The sequence below is a fragment of the Andrographis paniculata genome, unplaced genomic scaffold, assembly GCF_009805555.1.
Source record: "Andrographis paniculata isolate CXL003 unplaced genomic scaffold, ASM980555v1 Contig79END, whole genome shotgun sequence".
In the NCBI taxonomy this organism is placed as follows: Eukaryota; Viridiplantae; Streptophyta; class Magnoliopsida; order Lamiales; family Acanthaceae; genus Andrographis; species Andrographis paniculata.
Genome location: NW_026137616.1, coordinates 1738989 through 1758293, shown reverse-complemented (window position 1 = coordinate 1758293; position 19305 = coordinate 1738989). Strand labels below are relative to the sequence as shown.

At 34.4% G+C, this 19305-nt stretch overlaps 4 protein-coding genes and 1 non-coding gene across 6 annotated transcripts; 3 read left to right on the top strand and 2 right to left on the bottom strand.

Annotated features, from left to right (window-relative positions):
- Nucleotides 1-18: 18 nt before the first annotated feature.
- Nucleotides 19-8208, bottom strand: LOC127240057 (transcription factor TGA7-like). 2 transcript variants are annotated; one of them, XM_051258494.1, is made up of 7 exons: nt 8066-8208; nt 6919-6987; nt 1632-1731; nt 964-1000; nt 618-889; nt 308-541; nt 19-223 (listed from the first exon to the last, which is right to left on the bottom strand). In XM_051258494.1, the coding sequence occupies exons 3-7, from the start codon at nt 1725-1727 to the stop codon at nt 38-40; spliced, it is 825 nt and encodes a 274-aa protein (XP_051114451.1). In that variant the 5' UTR covers nt 1728-1731; nt 6919-6987; nt 8066-8208; the 3' UTR covers nt 19-37. The 2 variants fall into 2 exon arrangements, with proteins under 2 accessions (XP_051114451.1, XP_051114450.1); XM_051258493.1 differs by lacking the exons at nt 6919-6987; nt 8066-8208 and adding an exon at nt 1967-2332.
- Nucleotides 8044-10491, top strand: LOC127240058 (probable L-type lectin-domain containing receptor kinase S.5). Its single transcript, XM_051258495.1, has 2 exons — nt 8044-9324; nt 9421-10491. Exons 1-2 carry the CDS (start codon nt 8052-8054, stop codon nt 10185-10187), a joined length of 2040 nt encoding a protein of 679 aa, XP_051114452.1. The 5' UTR covers nt 8044-8051; the 3' UTR covers nt 10188-10491.
- Nucleotides 10492-12355: 1864 nt separating this feature from the next.
- LOC127240056 (UBP1-associated protein 2B-like) lies at nt 12356-14309 on the bottom strand. The gene is made up of 2 exons (XM_051258492.1): nt 13073-14309; nt 12356-12590 (listed from the first exon to the last, which is right to left on the bottom strand). Coding segments are annotated over exons 1-2 (1203 nt in total). The 5' UTR covers nt 14275-14309; the 3' UTR covers nt 12356-12589.
- Nucleotides 14310-14411: 102 nt separating this feature from the next.
- TRNAV-CAC (transfer RNA valine (anticodon CAC)) lies at nt 14412-14485 on the top strand. Its single transcript has one exon. It is a non-coding gene; the product is annotated as a tRNA-Val (tRNA).
- An 85-nt stretch (nt 14486-14570) lies between these two features.
- Nucleotides 14571-18460, top strand: LOC127240069 (uncharacterized). Its single transcript, XM_051258510.1, has 7 exons — nt 14571-14872; nt 15624-15709; nt 15953-16099; nt 16225-16333; nt 16944-17067; nt 17782-18055; nt 18134-18460. The coding sequence occupies exons 1-7, from the start codon at nt 14746-14748 to the stop codon at nt 18239-18241; spliced, it is 975 nt and encodes a 324-aa protein (XP_051114467.1). The 5' UTR covers nt 14571-14745; the 3' UTR covers nt 18242-18460.
- The last annotated feature ends 845 nt before the right edge of the window (nt 18461-19305 follow it).

The following is a 19305-nucleotide window of genomic DNA, read 5'->3' as shown; positions in this document are numbered from 1 at the left end:
AAATTATACGCAGCGAGTACTTTTCCGATCTAGTAGTTCAGACGATGCGCGCGTCGCCACTCTGCCGGAGATCCCCGGCAGTTTCGTGCAACGACGACCACGCCGGGCTCAAATTCTCAAGTTCTCGCAAATACTTGTCCAAGGCGAGCAGCCCCCGGGCTGCCTGTCGGGCAGTGAGGAGTCGAGCCATCTGCTGCAGCGTCTCTTTCCGGAGATGATCTGCCTGTTCCAAATTCGTCGTATTTGTCAAATTTTTAGCGTGTTTTCGAGATCTTATGTCGAATAGCATGAATGAGTTTGTAATTACCTGCCCGACGAACTTTGCTAGCGCATCGAGCCTCGCCGGAGCGCCGCCTAACTGCGGGAGACGGTTTTGGTTTTCGTCTGCGCAGGTTGTGGCGACGATGGCTTCTGCGAGAATAAGTTGGAGCTTGTCGAGACCTTGTGATAAAGCGTCCTCGGCTTGCTGACATATATGTCTTAGGTTAATAATCGTCGAACGTTGTTCCTCCGGCATCGGCTCCAGCTCCGGCATCAGAACCTGTTCACGAATCAGTTACTCGGGATATCACGTTAAGGTATTTCGACATCGATACACTAAGTTCATGTTTCGTTACGTTAATAAGCTCGGAGGGTCGACAGCCACCGATCCAGAGGAAGAACCGTCGAGCTGGAGATGTCCACGTCCCGGAGATGAGATACAATACGTCGGCTCTTGCAACTTTCGCCTTTATCTCGAAGAGATTGATGTAATGCCGTACGCCTTGATTGACAAGAACTCGCAGCTCAGAATCTCCGGCGGGGGATCGCAAAATGTTCTTTAGATCCGAGATTTGTCGATACAGTTCTTCCATCCAGTATTTGTACTCTTCTTCGAAGGTAGAAATTCCTGTAGGAAGTTTTCACTTAAACGATCAAAATGTGTTACAGAGACTTGGCTGGTATCGGAAAGCTTGCTGGAACCTGGATTCGTCGCTCCGACCGGGTCGACGAGCAGCCCCTGCAGCAGCAGATTGAACTTGCTTATATTTTGTTGGGTTTGATCAATGTCGTGTAATACGTACTATGATCGATGCATGATTCAAAATATCATAAGAGGGTAAACTAATTTTTTAATCTCGTACCTAGTAAATTTTTTTTGCAATTTTAATCCTTCGAGGCTGAAGATATCTACGTGGCACCCGCGTGGCTCACTGGAGGACACGTAAATTTTTAAAATGCCAACACGTGTTCTCTGATGAGCCACGCGGATGCCAAGCAGGCATCTCCAGCACAGAAGGACTAAATTTATGAGATTTTTTCAAAACTAAAATGATAAAAGCATTATATTCAATACTATTCATTTATAAATACAAACATTGAAAAAAAAAAAAATGAATGAACAAACCCTTATAATTAGTCATTCATACGAACGAGAATGCAACATATAATGCGATTTAGGGTTCAAACTTCAAAGAGATTACAAATCAAGAACTATCCTTTGCCTATAATAATAATAATCATAATCAGAACAACCTCGATCAGCTGAATCAAAACATCATTAAAAATATCCAATCTACACATGAAAGATTATAGGTACATTCATAATATATATATATATATATATAGAGTTCAAAAAACATAAATTGCACCTGGTTGTATAGTTTGTCATCAATTTGCACAACCATTTCCGGCAGACAAAGCTTTCCTCCGGCACACATGGCAGTTGCGTCGTCGCATGTGTCCATACATCTCGAGGTCGAGAAAAAATAAAATTAGAAGTTACTCATTAGACTCGGGGAGTAAATTTCAATCAATCTCAAAACATATATAAGAATAAATTGAATTAAATTCATGTAATAAATTAAATTAAATTAAATTAATTTCTTCAATATTTGAAAAAAAATCAAGAAACCTCCAAATTAATGTTAGATATATATATATATATGTGTGTGTGCAATATTAGAAATAGAAAATAGAATTAAACCTTAAGAGATGTTGGCATAGAGATGTGTAGTGATTATTAGGGTTTTTCTGTGCAGAAAGGTGATGCAGAAACTTGAGAAGAAAATCAGTGACCATAATCGCACCAAACTTCTGCAAACCCCATTTTTTGTAGAGAAGAAGAAGAAGAAGAAGAAGAAGAAGAAGAAGAAGAAGAAGAAGAAGAAGAAGAAGAAGAAGAAGAAGAAGAAGAGCAGCAACAATGGAAAGAATTGGCAACACCAATAATATTTTCATAATTACTTAATTTGTGTGTTGAATATTGGGAATGATCAATTCTTACATCAACACCAAAAAACATACTTTCATAACACAAACTGATTCGTTTTATATATGCAAATTAGTTACACAGAATCTCTCTCTCTCTCTCTCTCTCTCTCTCTCTCTCTCTCTCTCTCTCTCTCTCTCTCTCTCTCTCTCTCTCTCTCTCTTCTCTCTCTCTCTCTCTCTCTCTCTCTCTCCTCTCTCTCTCTCTCTCTCTCTCTCTCTCTCTCTCTCTCTCTCTCTCTCTCTCTCTCTCTCTCTCTCTCTCTCTCTCTCTCTCTCTCTATATATATATATATATACACACACACCGATAACATGCATGCTCATATAGCTTGAAACAATGCCAAACAAATCAAATTTAGGGTTTGGTTTCTTGTGATTTCAAAATGAATCAATAATACTATTCACTATATACAATTTTTAATAAAAATATATTATTTTTATCGTAAACCATTACATCAAATACTATTTAAATAAAAATCAAATCAACACCAAATTTAAGCATGATCAATCCAACTCTTGGTTTTAAACTCATTTTTAACATCCGAATTACTGAGTTTTAAAATATATTTATCGCGCTATTTAATGTTTATATATATATATATATATTCCTATTCTATTTAGTTATTATTTTTTACTATTTAATAATCATATTTAATTCTAATAAATATCATACTTAAAAATTATTATTATTATAATTATTATTTTGAAATTCGTCGAGACAAAACACTAGTGTACATGAGAGAGGAATCACTGTTTTTAACATGTAGTGCTCCATCAATTTGGAAAAAGAATTAATAAAATATTATATAATGCAATGGCCACTTTCCTAAAAGGAATGGAAAAGATGAGGCAATAATATATATCTAATAAAAATATAATACTCCCTCCGTTCCACGTAGGTACATTGTAGACACGGTATTTTAGGAGGGGTGTAATTAGTAGATAATTAAGAATGTATTAGTGAAAATAATTATCCTATAATATAAATAATTATAAATTAAGATTAAGATAACTAATTAATTTAATTAAAATTTAAAAAAAATAAAATTAAAAAATTTAAAATGAAATTAAAGTGTTTAATCATTTTTCAAAAAATAAAAGTAACATGGTACGTGAAATAGACAAAAACGGCAACGTCGACATGGTATGTGGGACGGATGGAGTATCTTATTTAATAATAATAATAATAATAATAATAATATTTAGTAGTATCTTTTGGGCTCCATCAACTGATAAAGATTCCATACTCCAACTGTATTATTTCATCAACCCATTTTACTTTCCATCTCTCGTCATGCCTTTTAAAAATAAAAAATATTATTATTATTTTTTTATTATTTTATGACGCGAGAATTCCAGCCGCTACATGTCTGAAATATTAATAAATTATTATTACTATTATGGATTATTGTCAAGTTCCATTAGCATAGAAAAGTCAAAATATTCTTACCTCCATTACTTCTATTAGTTTTTCTTTTGGGGTAATTTTTAAAATTTTGATAGAAAAAAAAAAAAAAAAAAATTATTTTTGACTTAATTTTTATGTAGATCATTTTGTAAATTATACTCCCTCCGTCCTAATGCAATAGTCTGTTTATCATTTTTATTCGTCCAAAAACAATAGTCTCATTTCTATAAATAATCATATCACTATAAAATTACCCTTACTTTTTCATTATTATTACACAATTGTCACTACTTTTTATACTAATACACTTACAAGGACAAAAAAATCATTTACCCGTATTTTGTACTCACTACCGATATAATATCAATATTACTTAAATTTTGTACCAAATACAACCCAAACTATAGTTTTGAGACGGATGAAATATTTAATGATAAATGAGGGAAAATATAGTATATAAATAAAGAAAACGGTTAAAAGTGCTTAGGGTGTTTTTTTTTTTTTAAAAAATAATAAATAAATAAAAATTCACTATTCATTTCAGAGGGTTCCCAACAAAAATATTTTATTTTATTTCACAAAATTTTATATCAAAATAATATTTAAATCAAAATTCAAATCACCATATCATATTCAATTCAAAACCAAATAAACCCTTAAGACACTAAATTAGAGATAAAAAGTGAAAGATTCGAAACAAGGTAAAATTTATTAAATCATTTTTCAAGTTAATTCACATATATATATATATATATATATTTTTGACAAAAGTGAATGATATTAAGTTACCTAACAAAGATAATAAAAAAATATTTTATCAATTTTATTTTTGTATATTGTATTACTTTACTTGTTAGGTAAAGTGGCCATTCCACTAAGTGTGGCCAATATGTCTTTACCAAGTTGAGAAAATATGTATATATATATATATATATATATATTATTCATTTATTTTTATTTTTTTTAGTATCTAAAATGTTACATTTTTTAAAAGATTCTTCCCACGACTTTGGATGTAACAATGCCATAATGCCCATTGCTCCCTAAAGTTATTTTAGGCTGCCTTAAAATTTCTAAAACTTATTTGATTTTTTAAATCTAATAGTATTTTAAATGAATATAAAATTTTTTTTTGTTATATATGAAGATTTATTTCGGTAATATAAAAAAATAATTTTTTTGGATTGAATTATTGAATTTGTTATGAGTGAATTTAATATATATTATATATATTGTATAAATATATGTATATATTACATTCCCTCCGTCTCATATCTATTTATTCGTTTGCTTTTTAGAAATATTAGTATTATATTTGAATGTAAATTGAAATGGAGGCTAGAAGATTAAATTAACTTTATTAGTATTGTATGATATAAAAGTAATGATATTTGTGTAATATATTATAAGTTGAAAGACTATTTATAATGTTAGGTAGATAGTACCGTTACTAAAAATGAAAATGAATACTTTGTTACGAGACAAAAAAAAAATAAAAAAATAAATAATTTGTTAAGTGGCGGAGGGGATATTTTTTATAATATGTATAAAAAATCGTTGCTACCCAAAAAATATTGGGTAAACAAATCCAATATTAAATTAGAATTATTGAATTGTTTTTTACTTGATGAAATCCTAGTAGTTTGACTATAACAAAATAATGATGATTGCATGATAAAAAAAATTAAAAATTAAAAATTAAAAATAAAATAAAATAAAATAAAATAAAAATATCATTTTCCTCCAATGTGTTCAAAGTATTATATTATATAGTGAAACTTAGGATTTACTTATTTGGGATTTGATTTTATATTTTGGTTTGAAATTGTGATTTAAATATAATATTTTATGTTCATAGAATAATATACTTTCTGTTTTTAGTGATGATGGAAATTTCAATTTGATTGGAATTTCATTCTAACATTTCACCTATTTGGACAACAAAAAATTTATATTTATATTTTAGATGATATATTTGGAGATCATCAACAACCAACAAACTAAGGGTGTGTTTGTTTGGGGAATTGGATTTAATTTTCATTATTCATTCCATTTCCCCTCCCCCAACATCAAATCAAACACTTATTTTTCATTTTTTATATTATATTAAAAATCAATTTTACATCCAAAACATCACATCAATACCTATTTATATCACATCATACAACTATTCAAATTCAAAATTTTTACTATTCCAATCCCAATTCAAAATCCAAACCCCAAACTAGACTCAAAGACCACATAATTTTACTTATTTCAACACAAAATAATATATTCAGTCAATAGTATTATATATCATCTGACAACATATATATATATATTATTTAATATTCTTTTGTCCCATTTAATTTGTCTAATATTTTTATTTTCGTTCGTCCCACATTATTTGTTTTTTTTTTAAAAAAATATAATTATACTTTAATCTCATTTTAAAATTCATAATTTATCATTTTTTATTCATTTTAATTAAATTATTTAGTTGCCTTAATATTAATTTATAATTTTTTTATTAAATTATAATTATTTTTGAAAATATATTTTTTAATTATTTACTAATTATACAATATTTAAAATTTTGTACTTAAAAAGTAAATAGGACAATTTAGCTTCAATGGAGGGAGTACAACATCTGCAGTGTTAAATAAAATAACATATATGCTGATATACATGTGTTGACTAGAAAAATTAATATTTCACCCATTATTGCCTTTTTCTTTTACTAATTGTTGATGTTTACTTAGGGTTAGGATCTGTTTGTTTGGAGGTTTGGATTTGAATATAAAAATTTTAAATTGAAATAATTATATATGATATAAATAGATATTGACGTAATATTTTGAATGTAAAATTAATTTTTAGAATAATATAAAAAAAAATAACTGTTTGATTTGATATTTTTGAAATTTTTTTTTTAATAAATAGTGAATGTTTTCCAAAAATATTTCAATCAAACACACCCTTATTTACAATATCGTATATGCTATTCACCATTTATTTATTGATGAAAGTATGACTGAAATGTAGGGGTTGCTCTTGCGAGGTCATGGGTTCAAACCTCCGACTCCTCAGATCACCTGCCAGTTTATCCAGTGCGTATTTTCGGGTAGTGGTTGTGGGTTTTCATGTCATTAAAAAAAGTACTCCCTATAACACCTAAAAAACCGTGCATATATATCTTAAGACAATAGAAATTGGATAGAGGAAATAATAAATAAAAGAAAAAAAAGGAATAGTTAGTTTAAAAAGATTTTCCTTACCTGGTGCACCATGCCGTTACGCATCCTCGTGGAAATCAATTTTCAATTCACACAAATTCCTCCGGTCATCTGTAAGATTTGAAATCAATCTTCTTGATTGATTAGCGATGAATTTAGTAAATAGATAGGAAGAAAACAAGTAAAATAGAAATGTTTTTGGTAAAAATAAATAACACAACAGAAATAAAAATAGTTGTACTATGAGATAAAAAATAAATCATTTTTTCATTTCTCTATTATATCCAAAGAAATGTAAAGAATTATTGAATAGTAATGTATATATATAGTTGTATTTTGTTATATTTTTCAACTGAATTCTAATTAATTTTTATTATCTAATTAATTCATTTTTTCCACAATTCTATTTTCTACTCCACTTATAATAATGATCTACACTTTATTTAAAATTCTTAACAAATAAAACACAGACCCGTGTTCTATTTACATTAATAAATTTTAAAAAATTTAATACTATATCTATACAGTATCACACAATACCACATTAAATATCAAGTTTTATTTATTTATTCTAACTTCCCTATAGCTTTGAATAAACCCTCAACCGAACCTAATAGTCTGCAAATTAAATCCAACAAAACAAATCATATTAGGCAAACCATGTGGAGCATACATGACCTGATGATGTCGGGTTTGAATCCATGATTTAGTCACGAATCCATCCCTTATGAGACAAGTATTTCTTTTTTTTATAATGTGAGAATCCGCAGCCGCAGCTTGTTGAGTGTACTCTGAGTAAATTTCAGACTGAATCTAACATCCTACAAACTAGGCCCAACAAAACAAATCACATTAATCAAACTATGTGTGACACATGAGATCTAAAGACATCGAAAATTTGAATTCATAAACTCCCGATCACGAATTTACCCTCACATCACGAACAATCCCTTGCAGGTGAAGGGTACAAGTATTTTGTAATTCCAAGAAAAATGTGTTGACTACTTCAATTCCCTCCCTCGTCTCTCTCTCTCTCTCTCTCTCTTTTTCTAAAATCATGGCAAATTCGACTACTAAAAACGTGTTGACGACTTGACTACTGAGATTTCAAATTATTTAGGCAAACATTAAAAAAGAAGGCCAACAACAACACATGCCAAACAAAATACAAAGAGATGAGGAAACTTACAGCAGCAAACCTGATGATGGACATCGCCATGGCCGCATTTCTTCTTCTCCAGAGTTTTGCAGTAATTGCTGAAGATCCAAAGCTACAGACATTCACCGGAGAATACGGATCTTTTAACGAAACCAACTCCAATATGTTTTCTGTCACATCCACTGCAGCTATCAGCAACGGTGGCCTCCAGTTGACTCCAGATTCATTTACTTCAAGAGCTTTAACGGGCTACTATTCCGGAAGAATCCTCCTCAAACGTCCTTTCAGGCTGTGGGAAGAAGAAAACAGCGTTCGAAATGTGGCATCTTTTAACACCTCCTTTCTGATCAATGTATACAAATTTCACTTGAACACAACTGCCGAAGGCTTGGCTTTCGTGATCGCCCCGGACCTTGACGTGCCAACAAACAGCAATGGCCAGTTTCTTGGCCTGACAAATTCTCACTCAGATGGCATGGAAGATAACAAGTTAGTTGCGGTTGAGCTCGATGCCTCGAAGCAATACTTTGATCCAGATGACAACCATGTCGGAATTGATGTCCACAGCATCATTTCTGTAAAGACTGCATCTTTGACGCCACATAACATCTCGGTCGCACCTGCAGAAGGTGCCAGGTTTTACAACGTGTGGATCGACTACAGTGGCTTTACTAAAGTGATGGATGTGTATATTGCAGAACAGAGTGGATACTGGGATCCAACCCCGAAAAAACCAGGTTCTCCAATCTTATCAGCTGATCTTAACCTGAGAGATCACGTGAGCCAATACTCCTACTTCGGGTTCTCGGCATCCACAGGCAACGATATGCAGTTGAACAGTGTGGTGAGATGGAATCTGACGATCCACCACTTTCCAGATACAAAAACAGACAGGCAGAGCTGGAAGAGGCGGTGGAAGATAGCATTAGGATCCGCCTTGGGGGCAATGTTGCTGATTCTAATTTGTGCATCCATGGCTGGATATTGTCTCTACAAGAAGAGGATCGCATACTTGAACCATAGATTGGGCGCGGTGCTGAGATGCCTGCCCGGAATGCCAAAGGAATTCAGATTCAAGGACCTGAAAAAGGCAACCAACAGTTTCGGCAATAATAACAAGCTCGGACAAGGAGGATTCGGAGTAGTGTACAAAGGGGTTTTGGCCAAAGAGAAGATCAACATCGCAGTCAAGTGGTTTTCAAGAGAAACTACAAAAAGCCAACATGACTTCTTGGCAGAGCTTACCATTATTAACCGTCTTCGACACAAGCATCTCATCAAATTGCTTGGTAAGCAAGAAGAATTAAACTAAACAAACATATGATCTGAATTAAGTCAAATATTCAAGATGCTATCATATTACCTTTCTTTATTTTGTATCACAGGATGGTGCTACAAGAATGGGAAGTTACTCTTGGTGTATGAGTACATGCCCAATGGTAGCCTCGACCAGCACCTCTTTGTTGGAGGGGATGCAGAGCCTTTGAAGTGGAATCTCCGGCAACAAGTCCTTTCCGGTGTGGTTTCTGCCCTGCACTACCTTCACAATGAATATGATAAAAAAGTGGTCCATCGAGATCTTAAAGCCAGCAATATTATGCTTGACTCCAACTTCAATGCTCGCCTAGGTGACTTTGGTCTTGCAAGAGCTCTCGACAATGAGAAAACATCATATGCAGAGGCAGAGGGAGTGATGGGCACAATGGGATACATTGCTCCAGAATGTTTCCTAACCGGAAAAGCCACACGGCAATCTGATGTGTATGCTTTTGGGGCTGTATTGTTGGAAGTAGTCTGTGGCCAAAGGCCAGGAACTAAGATTGCTGGTTTCCAGTTCTTGGTGGATTGGGTTTGGCTGCTGCATAGGGAAGGAAGACTGCTCGAAGCCGTGGATCAAAGACTAGGCAATGACTATATAGCTGAAGAAGCCGAGAGGCTACTGCTGCTGGGATTAGCATGTTCGCATCCTAATGCTTCTGAGAGGCCTAAAACAAAGGATGTCTTTCAGATCATGTCCGGGACAATGCCACTGCCCACAGTGCCGCCTTTCAAACCGGCATTTGTATGGCCTGCAACTGCCTGTGGAGCAATGGACATGGAATCAATCAACACACAGTCAATTACAAATTCATTCATCATTTCAGGAAGGTAAGATGTTAAAAAAAATAGCTCTGTCCTCCTCACACTTGTATTTGCAATCAGAAAACAGAATCAGAAGATGCGTTTTTAATGATATAAACCAACACAACATAAAGATTTCAAATAGCATATCTACCAGCCATCATCCGCCACAAGTGATGCGACAACCGTAACCACAAAGATCCATAGACATCAGGTTTGAGATATGATGGTGTAGTGCTGTTCCAACTTTCCGGAAAACCACATCGAATCACAGTTCTAAACTCCACGCTGTGACCAATTTCAACTTTCACAACTCTGTACTATAGATTTAATGGTTCAGATTCCTCCCAAATTTTTTGAAATCTAAACCAGTTTATGGGTTGAAAAAGTACCACTGTTTTAGTATATTAGGTAAATAAATTTCCCAAACCCTTTTCTACATATATAGTTCCCAAGATTATATTCCCTAAAAATATCTATAGGAGATAATGGCATTGCAATTTATAATTGTATTGCACTACTAGAGGCTTATGATCCAAACATTATAAAAAGCAAAAACTCAAACGATTTCACTCTACATGATATTACAACCAAGCCAGTTGCAAAAAATAGCGAGAAGCACATAATTCTTCAAGACCATATGCTACTTGCTTATAGGCATACCGTGCATTTCCATGAAATATGAAATCCATGAGCACCCAAATTGGAATAATTCATCCATCCATTGAAAATTCCCTACTTTTGAAGTTTATATAGTCCAGGCAGGCGCTATGTCAACAATTCCCAATTCTAATTCTTCTATCCATAACAATGAGCCCTTGAATGGTTATGCGACTTATGTCAAAATCGATTTGCATCAATGCCTAGAAAGATCAGCTCAGTTTCTCAAATTCAAATGTCCGGCAATATGTTCCTTAACGGAAGGATGGTGTCGGAGGAATGTGTATAATTCCAGCCAATCTGCATCAAGACCAAATACAAGGTTTTATCCCCCAAATAATCTTTATAATCCCTTCTGAAAATTCTTCAATAGTTTGCAACAATGAATGTTTGTCGTCCTCCAACTACGATTTCTGTACTCTGAGAAATATTTAAGCAGTAGCCAGTATAAGAAATGGCATACATCACGCAATGATTAAGAAAAAAATACATAAGTAAATCTTCAACCTTACTAGAATAAGCAATCTCTCTGGTGGCCTTTGAGTGATCCTTGGTTTATTGATGAATCAATTATATATTAAGTGAAATGAACAAAATAAAACCTCAAAAATATTTTATACTGCTCTTAGCTCATATAGCCGAAAATAAAATCAAATTGGTGTAATCAGCTCAAAAATGCCTCAAGATCACAGCAAGTCAATATAGTGAGATGCTGAAGAAAAAAACTTCAATAAACAAAACTCAAACACCATACCAACAAATAAAAAATCGCAAAACATCTTTCCCCCTGCAGTCCAAGTCAACTGATATGCCAACCCACTTACTAAACGAAAAGAGTTGGATTCCCTTGCTTAAATAAGTAAAAAGGCAAGCAGCTGGGATGAAAAACAGGACCAATATGAAAGAAAACTAAATCATTGCAGCATGCCGAATAATCCACAATTTAAACAACAAAATATAAATCAGTCACAATTTCTTAGTTACCAGCACAGGATCAGTCTTCATGAAAGTAAAAAATCATGGAAAATAACAAAACAAATTTCCAGCGGTCAAAAATAACTCGCCTGCCACAGGTCACTTGCTATAATGACTAGCAGTTGACATGAAAAACAGAACCAACATGAAAAGAAATAAATTTATTGCAACAATTCAAATAATCCTCCATTTAGACAATAAAATATAAATGAAATAACAAATTATAAATAAAAATCACCCACGGTATGTGCATTAAAATGACTGAATGAAGAATATCAAATCCAAGCAACTCCTCAGGGGCTGAGATAACGGTATTACAAACATTCAAATAGAAAAACTTGCATACAAAAAGTTATAAGAAAATCAAACAAAAACAACCATGTAACAACTCATGAAAAGTACCAAGTAATTAGAATTCCCGGAGCAACACCAAAGAAAATGTCAACAAACAAAATTAGAAGGGTAAAAAACAAGGAGATGCGTGAGCATAAACACAAAGGAGATAATGGTCAAAACCAATAATTAGAAAATAGACAATAATAATAATGAGAGAAACAACTTCAATAATAAATATAAAAAACTATCCAAATTCAAATATAGAAGACTTTAAAGTTCAAACAAAACAGGATGTTGCATACAACATTTTGCAAATGGTTTTCCAAAAGTGTAAAAACAGTCGTCAAACAAACTATAAAATCAAAGTTGGAAAAATTAATCTGCAACACCCGACACCATGATTTAAATGTTTCCTTAGTATATTTCACCAGCCCTACGGTCATCCATCTTTTTCTCCACAACTCTGCAAAATTAAAGTAAATAGTTATACACAGCAGAAAATAGCACTAAGCCAGTAAAACAAACATCGTAGGATGATTAATTGAGAGGAAAATCACGTCAAAGAACCGGCGTATTAAACCAACTAAATAAAAAATGCAAGAAACCTTTCAGAAAACACAAGTTTGGTTGTATTTGCAGTCATTTTCATCACTGTAAATTCTACAATAACAAATTCTTTTCCCATTGAAAAGCATGGCATCAAGCACCTATTTCAATTTAAAACATCACACCCAATAGCCTATTTTCAATTCAAACTTTTATTATTACCAAAAACACAACCAAACAAAAGCTTTTCTTTCTCTAATTGAATCATCCACAACTACTGTATCTTCAAAATATCTTATCAAATTTGAGTATCAAACAAAGAAAGTAACTTTGATCCATGCAAAAACACTGACCTAGATATCATTTAATTAGTGCGATAAAGCAGAACCATAATCATACCACAATGGAGAGTAACCACCCCCGTTACCCTGGGCTGCATTCCTCGGTGAGGACGACATTCTTCCGCTTTTCATATTTGGGTACATATATTGCAACCCTTGAATCATTGTCTGACTGGAGGAGCGCTCAGCAGGAGCACCATATGCACCCGCACCCACGTGCATTGGTCCACCCACCATCCCATAATACCCTTCCATCAATGCACCTAAATTTGTATTCGCAACCATCTCACCACCAAACAAAGGATTCACAATCCCTGCTTGCTGCCCCAACAAGGCCATATTCTGCACCTGCTGCGCAGCCGCCACTGCAGCCAGCATTTGAGGCTGCATTGGCTGCAAAGCTGTTGTTATAGAGGCTGCCCCACTAGCCACTTTATTCTTCCCCTCAGCCGCCTTTCGACAATGCAATTGATGTCCTTCAAAGATTTTGTGTGGCTCCTCCAAAGCCTTCTTCGCTCCTTCCACGGTTTTATAAACAAAAATCGCATACCCTTTGAATTTCCCCGTCACCGGATCAAACCCCTTCGGCCCAGCCTCAATATCCCCAAATTTCTCGAAGAAATTCCTCAACCTCTCTGCGTTAACGTTAAACGAGACGTTACTCACATAAATCTTCCGCTGAGGATAATCGGACGAGAAATGTTGCTGAGAAACTATTCCACCGGGGCCAGGAGCAGTAGGCCCCTCCGACGCTAACTGGCACGCCGTAATACGATTCCCTACTTGGACCTTAGGGTTTTTCAACAACTTCTTCGCAGCTTTCCGAGTTTTGTAGGTGATGAAACCGTAGCCTTTACACTTCCCAGAATTTCGATCCATCACCACATTAAGATCTTCAATCTCGCCATAAGCCCCAAAAACCGATTGAACCGACTGCGTCGTGGCCTCCCAGCTCAGGCCATGAATAAAAATCTTCCGGTGGGAGATATCCCGGTCGGCGGATGATTTCACGAGAGCGTATAGGGAATCGTTCGCTAGCGCGAGGTCCGTGACGAGATTAACGAGCTGGTCCTTGGATAAGGGTTCGAGTAGGGTTTGGACCTTGGTCTGCGGGTCCATATCCGAGTCCGAATCGGAGGAACCCACCTTCGTTTGCTTGACTTTCTTCTTCTTCTTCATCTTCTTCTCGATTTTGGAAACCGAACCGGCGGCTATATTCTTCTTCACCGCCTTCCCTTTCCCCAATTTCGATTTCGCCATCGCTGCTGCAATTGGAGGCGCTACTTCGACCAAGATAGGGTAAACAAAATACGTGAACGCGAAATTGATGAGCATCAGAAACAACTAATGTAAACTATTTTGAATAAATAAAACATCAATTTAATTCTTTCACAAATGTCTGGGTGGTGTAGTTGGTTATCACGCTAGTCTCACACACTAGAGGTCCCCGGTTCGAACCCGGGCTCAGACAATTTTTTTCTAATTGTTTTGGGGGCAATTTGGGGAATTCACAGTGAAGAAGGTGCAAAGACTTTTCTGCGACGTATTCTTGTCCTTGGCGTTTTCCGAACTGGGACGTACTGCTCAATGGAAGTTTGGCTTCTGAAGCCCCTCTGCTTGAAGCAGAATTAAACTGCCGATCTTCCTTTGGTAGAGAAACAGCATTGTTCAAGGCGAATTGTGTGTTTTCAAATCCGTGTCTGCGAGATTGAGCTCGAATTTGTAGTAGGAATGGATATTGAAGAATCTGAGTCTTCGCCATTGGTGGTGCCGCCGAAGATCCCGCTGCCCTCGGAGATTGACCTAGAGGCGGGACCGGATGAGCAAATTCAGTGCAGAATTTGCCTTGAAACAGATGGTAAAGTTCTTCAGCGATTTTGCACTATATTGTTTCCGTTTTTTGCTTTGGGGAAGGAATTTAGTGGAAAATCGCTTTCTTGCTGTGGTAATCATATGCGTAATGAGTTCCGAATCCTGTCTATAATGTGTGTTGTGGTGTAAGCTGGAGGATATGAATATATTGTCTTCTCAACAATGTCGGTTCTGTTATAGTGCTTCCCAGGTTGGGTTTGATTTCACTTCGGAGGTATTTGTGGACTAGATGTTGATAAAAGTATCTAAAATTTGACCAGGTTTCACCCATGTTTCTGATCTTACGAAAGATTTCATATGATAGCAGTCTTTTGGTTGGACGATGTTCACTGTATAAAGAAGACACTTCCTCGCAATCATCTCTATTCATAATTTGGTTCCTAGTGTTCTAAATCATTCTTCTTCATCTTCTTCTTGGAGATTAATTTAATGTACTATTCGCGTGCTGTGTTGTTGATTTAGAGTATACACTTCCTTAAATAATGAAGGTAAATTAGAAGTTATAAGCTTTCTGCACCTTATTGACATGGATTTGTCACCTGCTGGAATGGGCCAACATCTCTGAAAAACATTTTTAAGGAACATTAGCTCTATAATTTCATTGTTTTGTTTTGAACTCTGACTCAGCAATCTAGTGGTCTTAATAACCCGGAGAATCAGTGATGCATTAGTTGAAATTTTTTATTGATGATATGATATCTAACACATGTTGTATTTGATATTATCTTCTTTCCCAGGTAGGGACTTTATTGCTCCTTGCAAGTGCAAAGGGACATCAAATTATGTCCACAGAGAATGCCTGGATCATTGGCGTGCTGTGAAGGTTCATTTAAGCTGTGAACTTTAGTACATATCTATTCTGCTTTTTTTTTTTTTCTTCTTTGTATTTGAAGTTTCATATAAACCTGGTTTTGTAAGCATTCTCTGCTAGACCACATGTATGTTAATAATTATTACAGCTAATTTGTTAAAATGCTGAGTGACATATAACTTTATGCTCTGCTTGTATGTTCTTAATATAATCAGGGTTATATCTTTCAATTTGTTGGCTTTTTTCTCCCTGCAGGAAGGGTTTGCATTTTCTCACTGCACCACTTGCAAGGCTCCTTATTATTTGAGAGTGCACATCATTGCAGATAGGAAATGGCGAACATTGAAGTTCCGGTTTTTTGTTACTCGGGACATTCTATTTATCTTTCTTGCTGTGCAACTGGTAGGTTATTTGACCTCTTTCTTTCCTGGTTTATTCAGAGTTTTCGTCATCTGTGCATTTAAGAACCATTGTTTTTGTGAGTTTTTCTTGTCATTAAATAACATCCAATCACATTTTTTTTACAGGTTATTTCTCTATTGGCATATTTGGTATATCTTATTGACGGCTTTCAAAAATTTTGGCTTCGCCTTGCCTGGGGCATTGACAGTGAATTTAGTTTCTACTATATATGTGGTAAAGAAACTTGTGTAGTTCTCTATTTTTTATATTATGTTAAATTCTGAGAATATGTAATAAATTAATAAGCTTCCTGATGCATATGGCTGAAGTTTTTCATGTTTCTACTCAGCTGTCAAAACACCTAAACCTTTTTATTATTAATTCAAAGAAGTGCATTCTTGCAAGTTATTTGCCAAGAATGAAGTATGCTAGTTGGTCTTATGCTCCAATTGATCGGATGAACTGATATTATGGTCATAAATTACAGTGGTTGGTTGAGTCATGGTGTTTTTTGGCAATTAGATTTAGAAAGGCATGATGTTGTCAAGATGGATGGACTGACATCATTTACCCACTTTCCAACTTTTCCTTGCATTCCTCTTCCTTCGCAAGTGTGTTTGTGATTATTCTCTTTTTGATTTGATCATGTCTTTTTCTTCAATCAGTTTTACAAAAGAAAACAATTGCATTCGGAGTACACAAATCTAAACACTAAACAATGGCTCTCAGACAATTTTATGACATGACAAAATGCCTGTTCTAATATTGACTTGGAACTTGTCCACTAATTTATGAAGATTCCTGTGAATATGTGGGGGGAATCCAACTTTATATTTTGCTGCAGGTGCTCTAATATTTTTTGCTTTGCTCGGATTATCTGGGTGCTTCATAACCTGCTATGATAGAAGAGTACGCAACGACCTAGCCCAGCCATGTCGTGAGTTGTGCCTTTGTTGCTGTCATCCTGGGTGTGTAATCTCTCTTGAAATCAGCTACTATATTTTATGTCAAAAATAAGTATGCAATTTCCCCATTTCCATCCTACAATGTTGATTACTCTGCTTCCATGATTGGGCCCAAAATTGTGCTTCATTTGTAAAGTTTGGAAATTGGAAAGCATTTTCACGTGTTTGTGTCAAGAAATTTTTGGTGAATAAATAAGAAATTTTCTTTCACTATGGACATAGATTGTTGCATATGTCAATGCCTATTGTAGGAAACATTGACAAACTTACCCTAATTTTGAAGGTGTACTCAGCATAGCCTTGCCATTATTAATTAAAAGCATTGGCTGTATGTGAATCTATTTGGTTGTGTTTCAAATCTACAAAATTATGTGCTCATTGTTGATATGAATAGTATTTAAACTATTATTAGTTAACTATGTATATGATTGGATGCTATGGTGATGCAATGACTTTATACTAAATTGATGATGGTATCTATTAAGTGCATGGTGTGTAGCGATAAATTTTAGCAGTAAATAGTTATAGAAATATTTAACTTTTATTATGTGAAAGTTATGGTTGATTTGTTGTGCACTTTTCTTCTCTCTGCCTTCGAAGAAGACATCCAAACATTTATTTTTCATAGTTCTATTGATGAGTTTATTTCCCGAATCCAACAGCAATGTATCTAGTTTCATCTCATCGAATCAATACTCAGCTGCATCATTTCTGCAGAATTTGCGCAGATTGCCATTTGCCAGGAACTCTCTGTATGTGGACCGACTGCGCAGCTTGCTTTGAAACTTGCACCGGCGCTGCTGGCGAATGCAGTGGTTGCCTGGGAGGTGCTGGTGAAGCTGGACTGCCACTACTATTTATAATGGCATTAATTGTCCTCGGCTTATTCACAATCATCGGCATATTTTACAGCGTCCTGGTCGCCACCATGGTCGGGCAAAGGATCTGGCAGCGACACTACCACATACTCGCGAAAAGAATGCTGACAAAAGTGAGTGATGGATCCAATTCAATCCCATAGCTTTCGCGCGTGATTCTTGCTCGTTGTAATCTTGTGTGGTTATTACAGGAGTATGTTGTCGAGGATGTGGACGCTGAGATGGCAGGCTCGGATTGGTCGCCTCCTCCGCTGCCGCCGGAGCATGTTCAGCAGCTCAAAGGACTGGGGCTTCTGTGAGTCCCTGACTGACTACTACTGTAAGTCTCTTTTTACTAATTATAAGGAATGTTTATGTGCCTACCTACCCATCCATCCATCCATCCATCCATATATGAGCAAATTAATTTTACTTTGTTTGAGATATGAAAAACACTGATTATAGATATTATTATGTTGTTTTTTTTGCAACATACAGGAAAATATGTACTGATTGAAATATAATTCATACTTATTTTACAGCTTTGATTCATCGTCATTTTATTCAAATAAAAAGTAATAGGTATGTAAATAAAACCCTCGTAATCAAATTAATATATATATATATATATATTTTAATAAGAATGCGATTAAAGTTATGATGTGTATCTGACTCATTGTTCTTATCCCAACCTTCTGCTTTATTAGGATGATCAAAAGGTATATGAATATATGTATACCTCAATATAATGTAGATATGGCTTAAGATTCCAGTCTCGATTTTGGTTTAAAAACAAAGAATTGGGCTGAATCATACGTTATAATTTTGATTTTATTTTTTGATTTTTGTTGATACATATATATATATATATCAGTCTTTTAAAATAAATATGTATAAATAATCTTGTCTTTTTATATATATGGAGCTAAAATATATTTGACTTTTCTGTTTTTTACATTTCTATTCTAATTTTGTCAAGAATATATTTAAAATTTAAGAAAAAATCAATAAATAAACTAAAAAAAAAAAAAAACGCATCCCATTTAGAGCACGTATGAATGTGTTTTTGATTTCAATTCGAGAATAGTAAAAAATTTTACATAAATAAATATTATATAATATTTTGAATATAAATTAATTTTGAACACAATATTAAAAATAAAAAATAATTTTATGTTTAAATTAAATAAAAAAATCCCCACAAAATCCCAACCAAACACAGCTCTATTTTTCTTATTTATAATAGTTTGGCGGTTATTAACTCATATCGACATCAGTAGGTATGACCTGTACTGTATTGGCAACAATATTTAAGTGGGAGCTCCATGGACTCTAACTCCAATTCACTCCAAGCTTTAATTTTATTATTATTTGTTTTTATGAT

Coding starts and splice junctions, on each gene's coding strand:
- LOC127240057 (XM_051258493.1), bottom strand. CDS start 2,220: ATGAAAATATTATTGGTGTTGCCAATTCTTTCCATTGTTGCTGCTCTT. Junction 1,732..1,966: donor CTATGCCAACATCTCTTAAG/GTTTAATTCTAT, acceptor CTCGACCTCGAG/ATGTATGGACACATGCGACG. Junction 890..963: donor GGTCGGAGCGACGAATCCAG/GTTCCAGCAAGC, acceptor AACTTCCTACAG/GAATTTCTACCTTCGAAGAA.
- LOC127240058 (XM_051258495.1), top strand. CDS start 8,052: ATGAGGAAACTTACAGCAGCAAACCTGATGATGGACATCGCCATGGCC. Junction 9,325..9,420: donor GCATCTCATCAAATTGCTTG/GTAAGCAAGAAG, acceptor TTTGTATCACAG/GATGGTGCTACAAGAATGGG.
- LOC127240069 (XM_051258510.1), top strand. CDS start 14,746: ATGGATATTGAAGAATCTGAGTCTTCGCCATTGGTGGTGCCGCCGAAG. Junction 14,873..15,623: donor AATTTGCCTTGAAACAGATG/GTAAAGTTCTTC, acceptor CTTCTTTCCCAG/GTAGGGACTTTATTGCTCCT. Junction 16,334..16,943: donor TAGTTTCTACTATATATGTG/GTAAAGAAACTT, acceptor ATTTTGCTGCAG/GTGCTCTAATATTTTTTGCT.
- LOC127240056 (XM_051258492.1), bottom strand. CDS start 14,274: ATGGCGAAATCGAAATTGGGGAAAGGGAAGGCGGTGAAGAAGAATATA.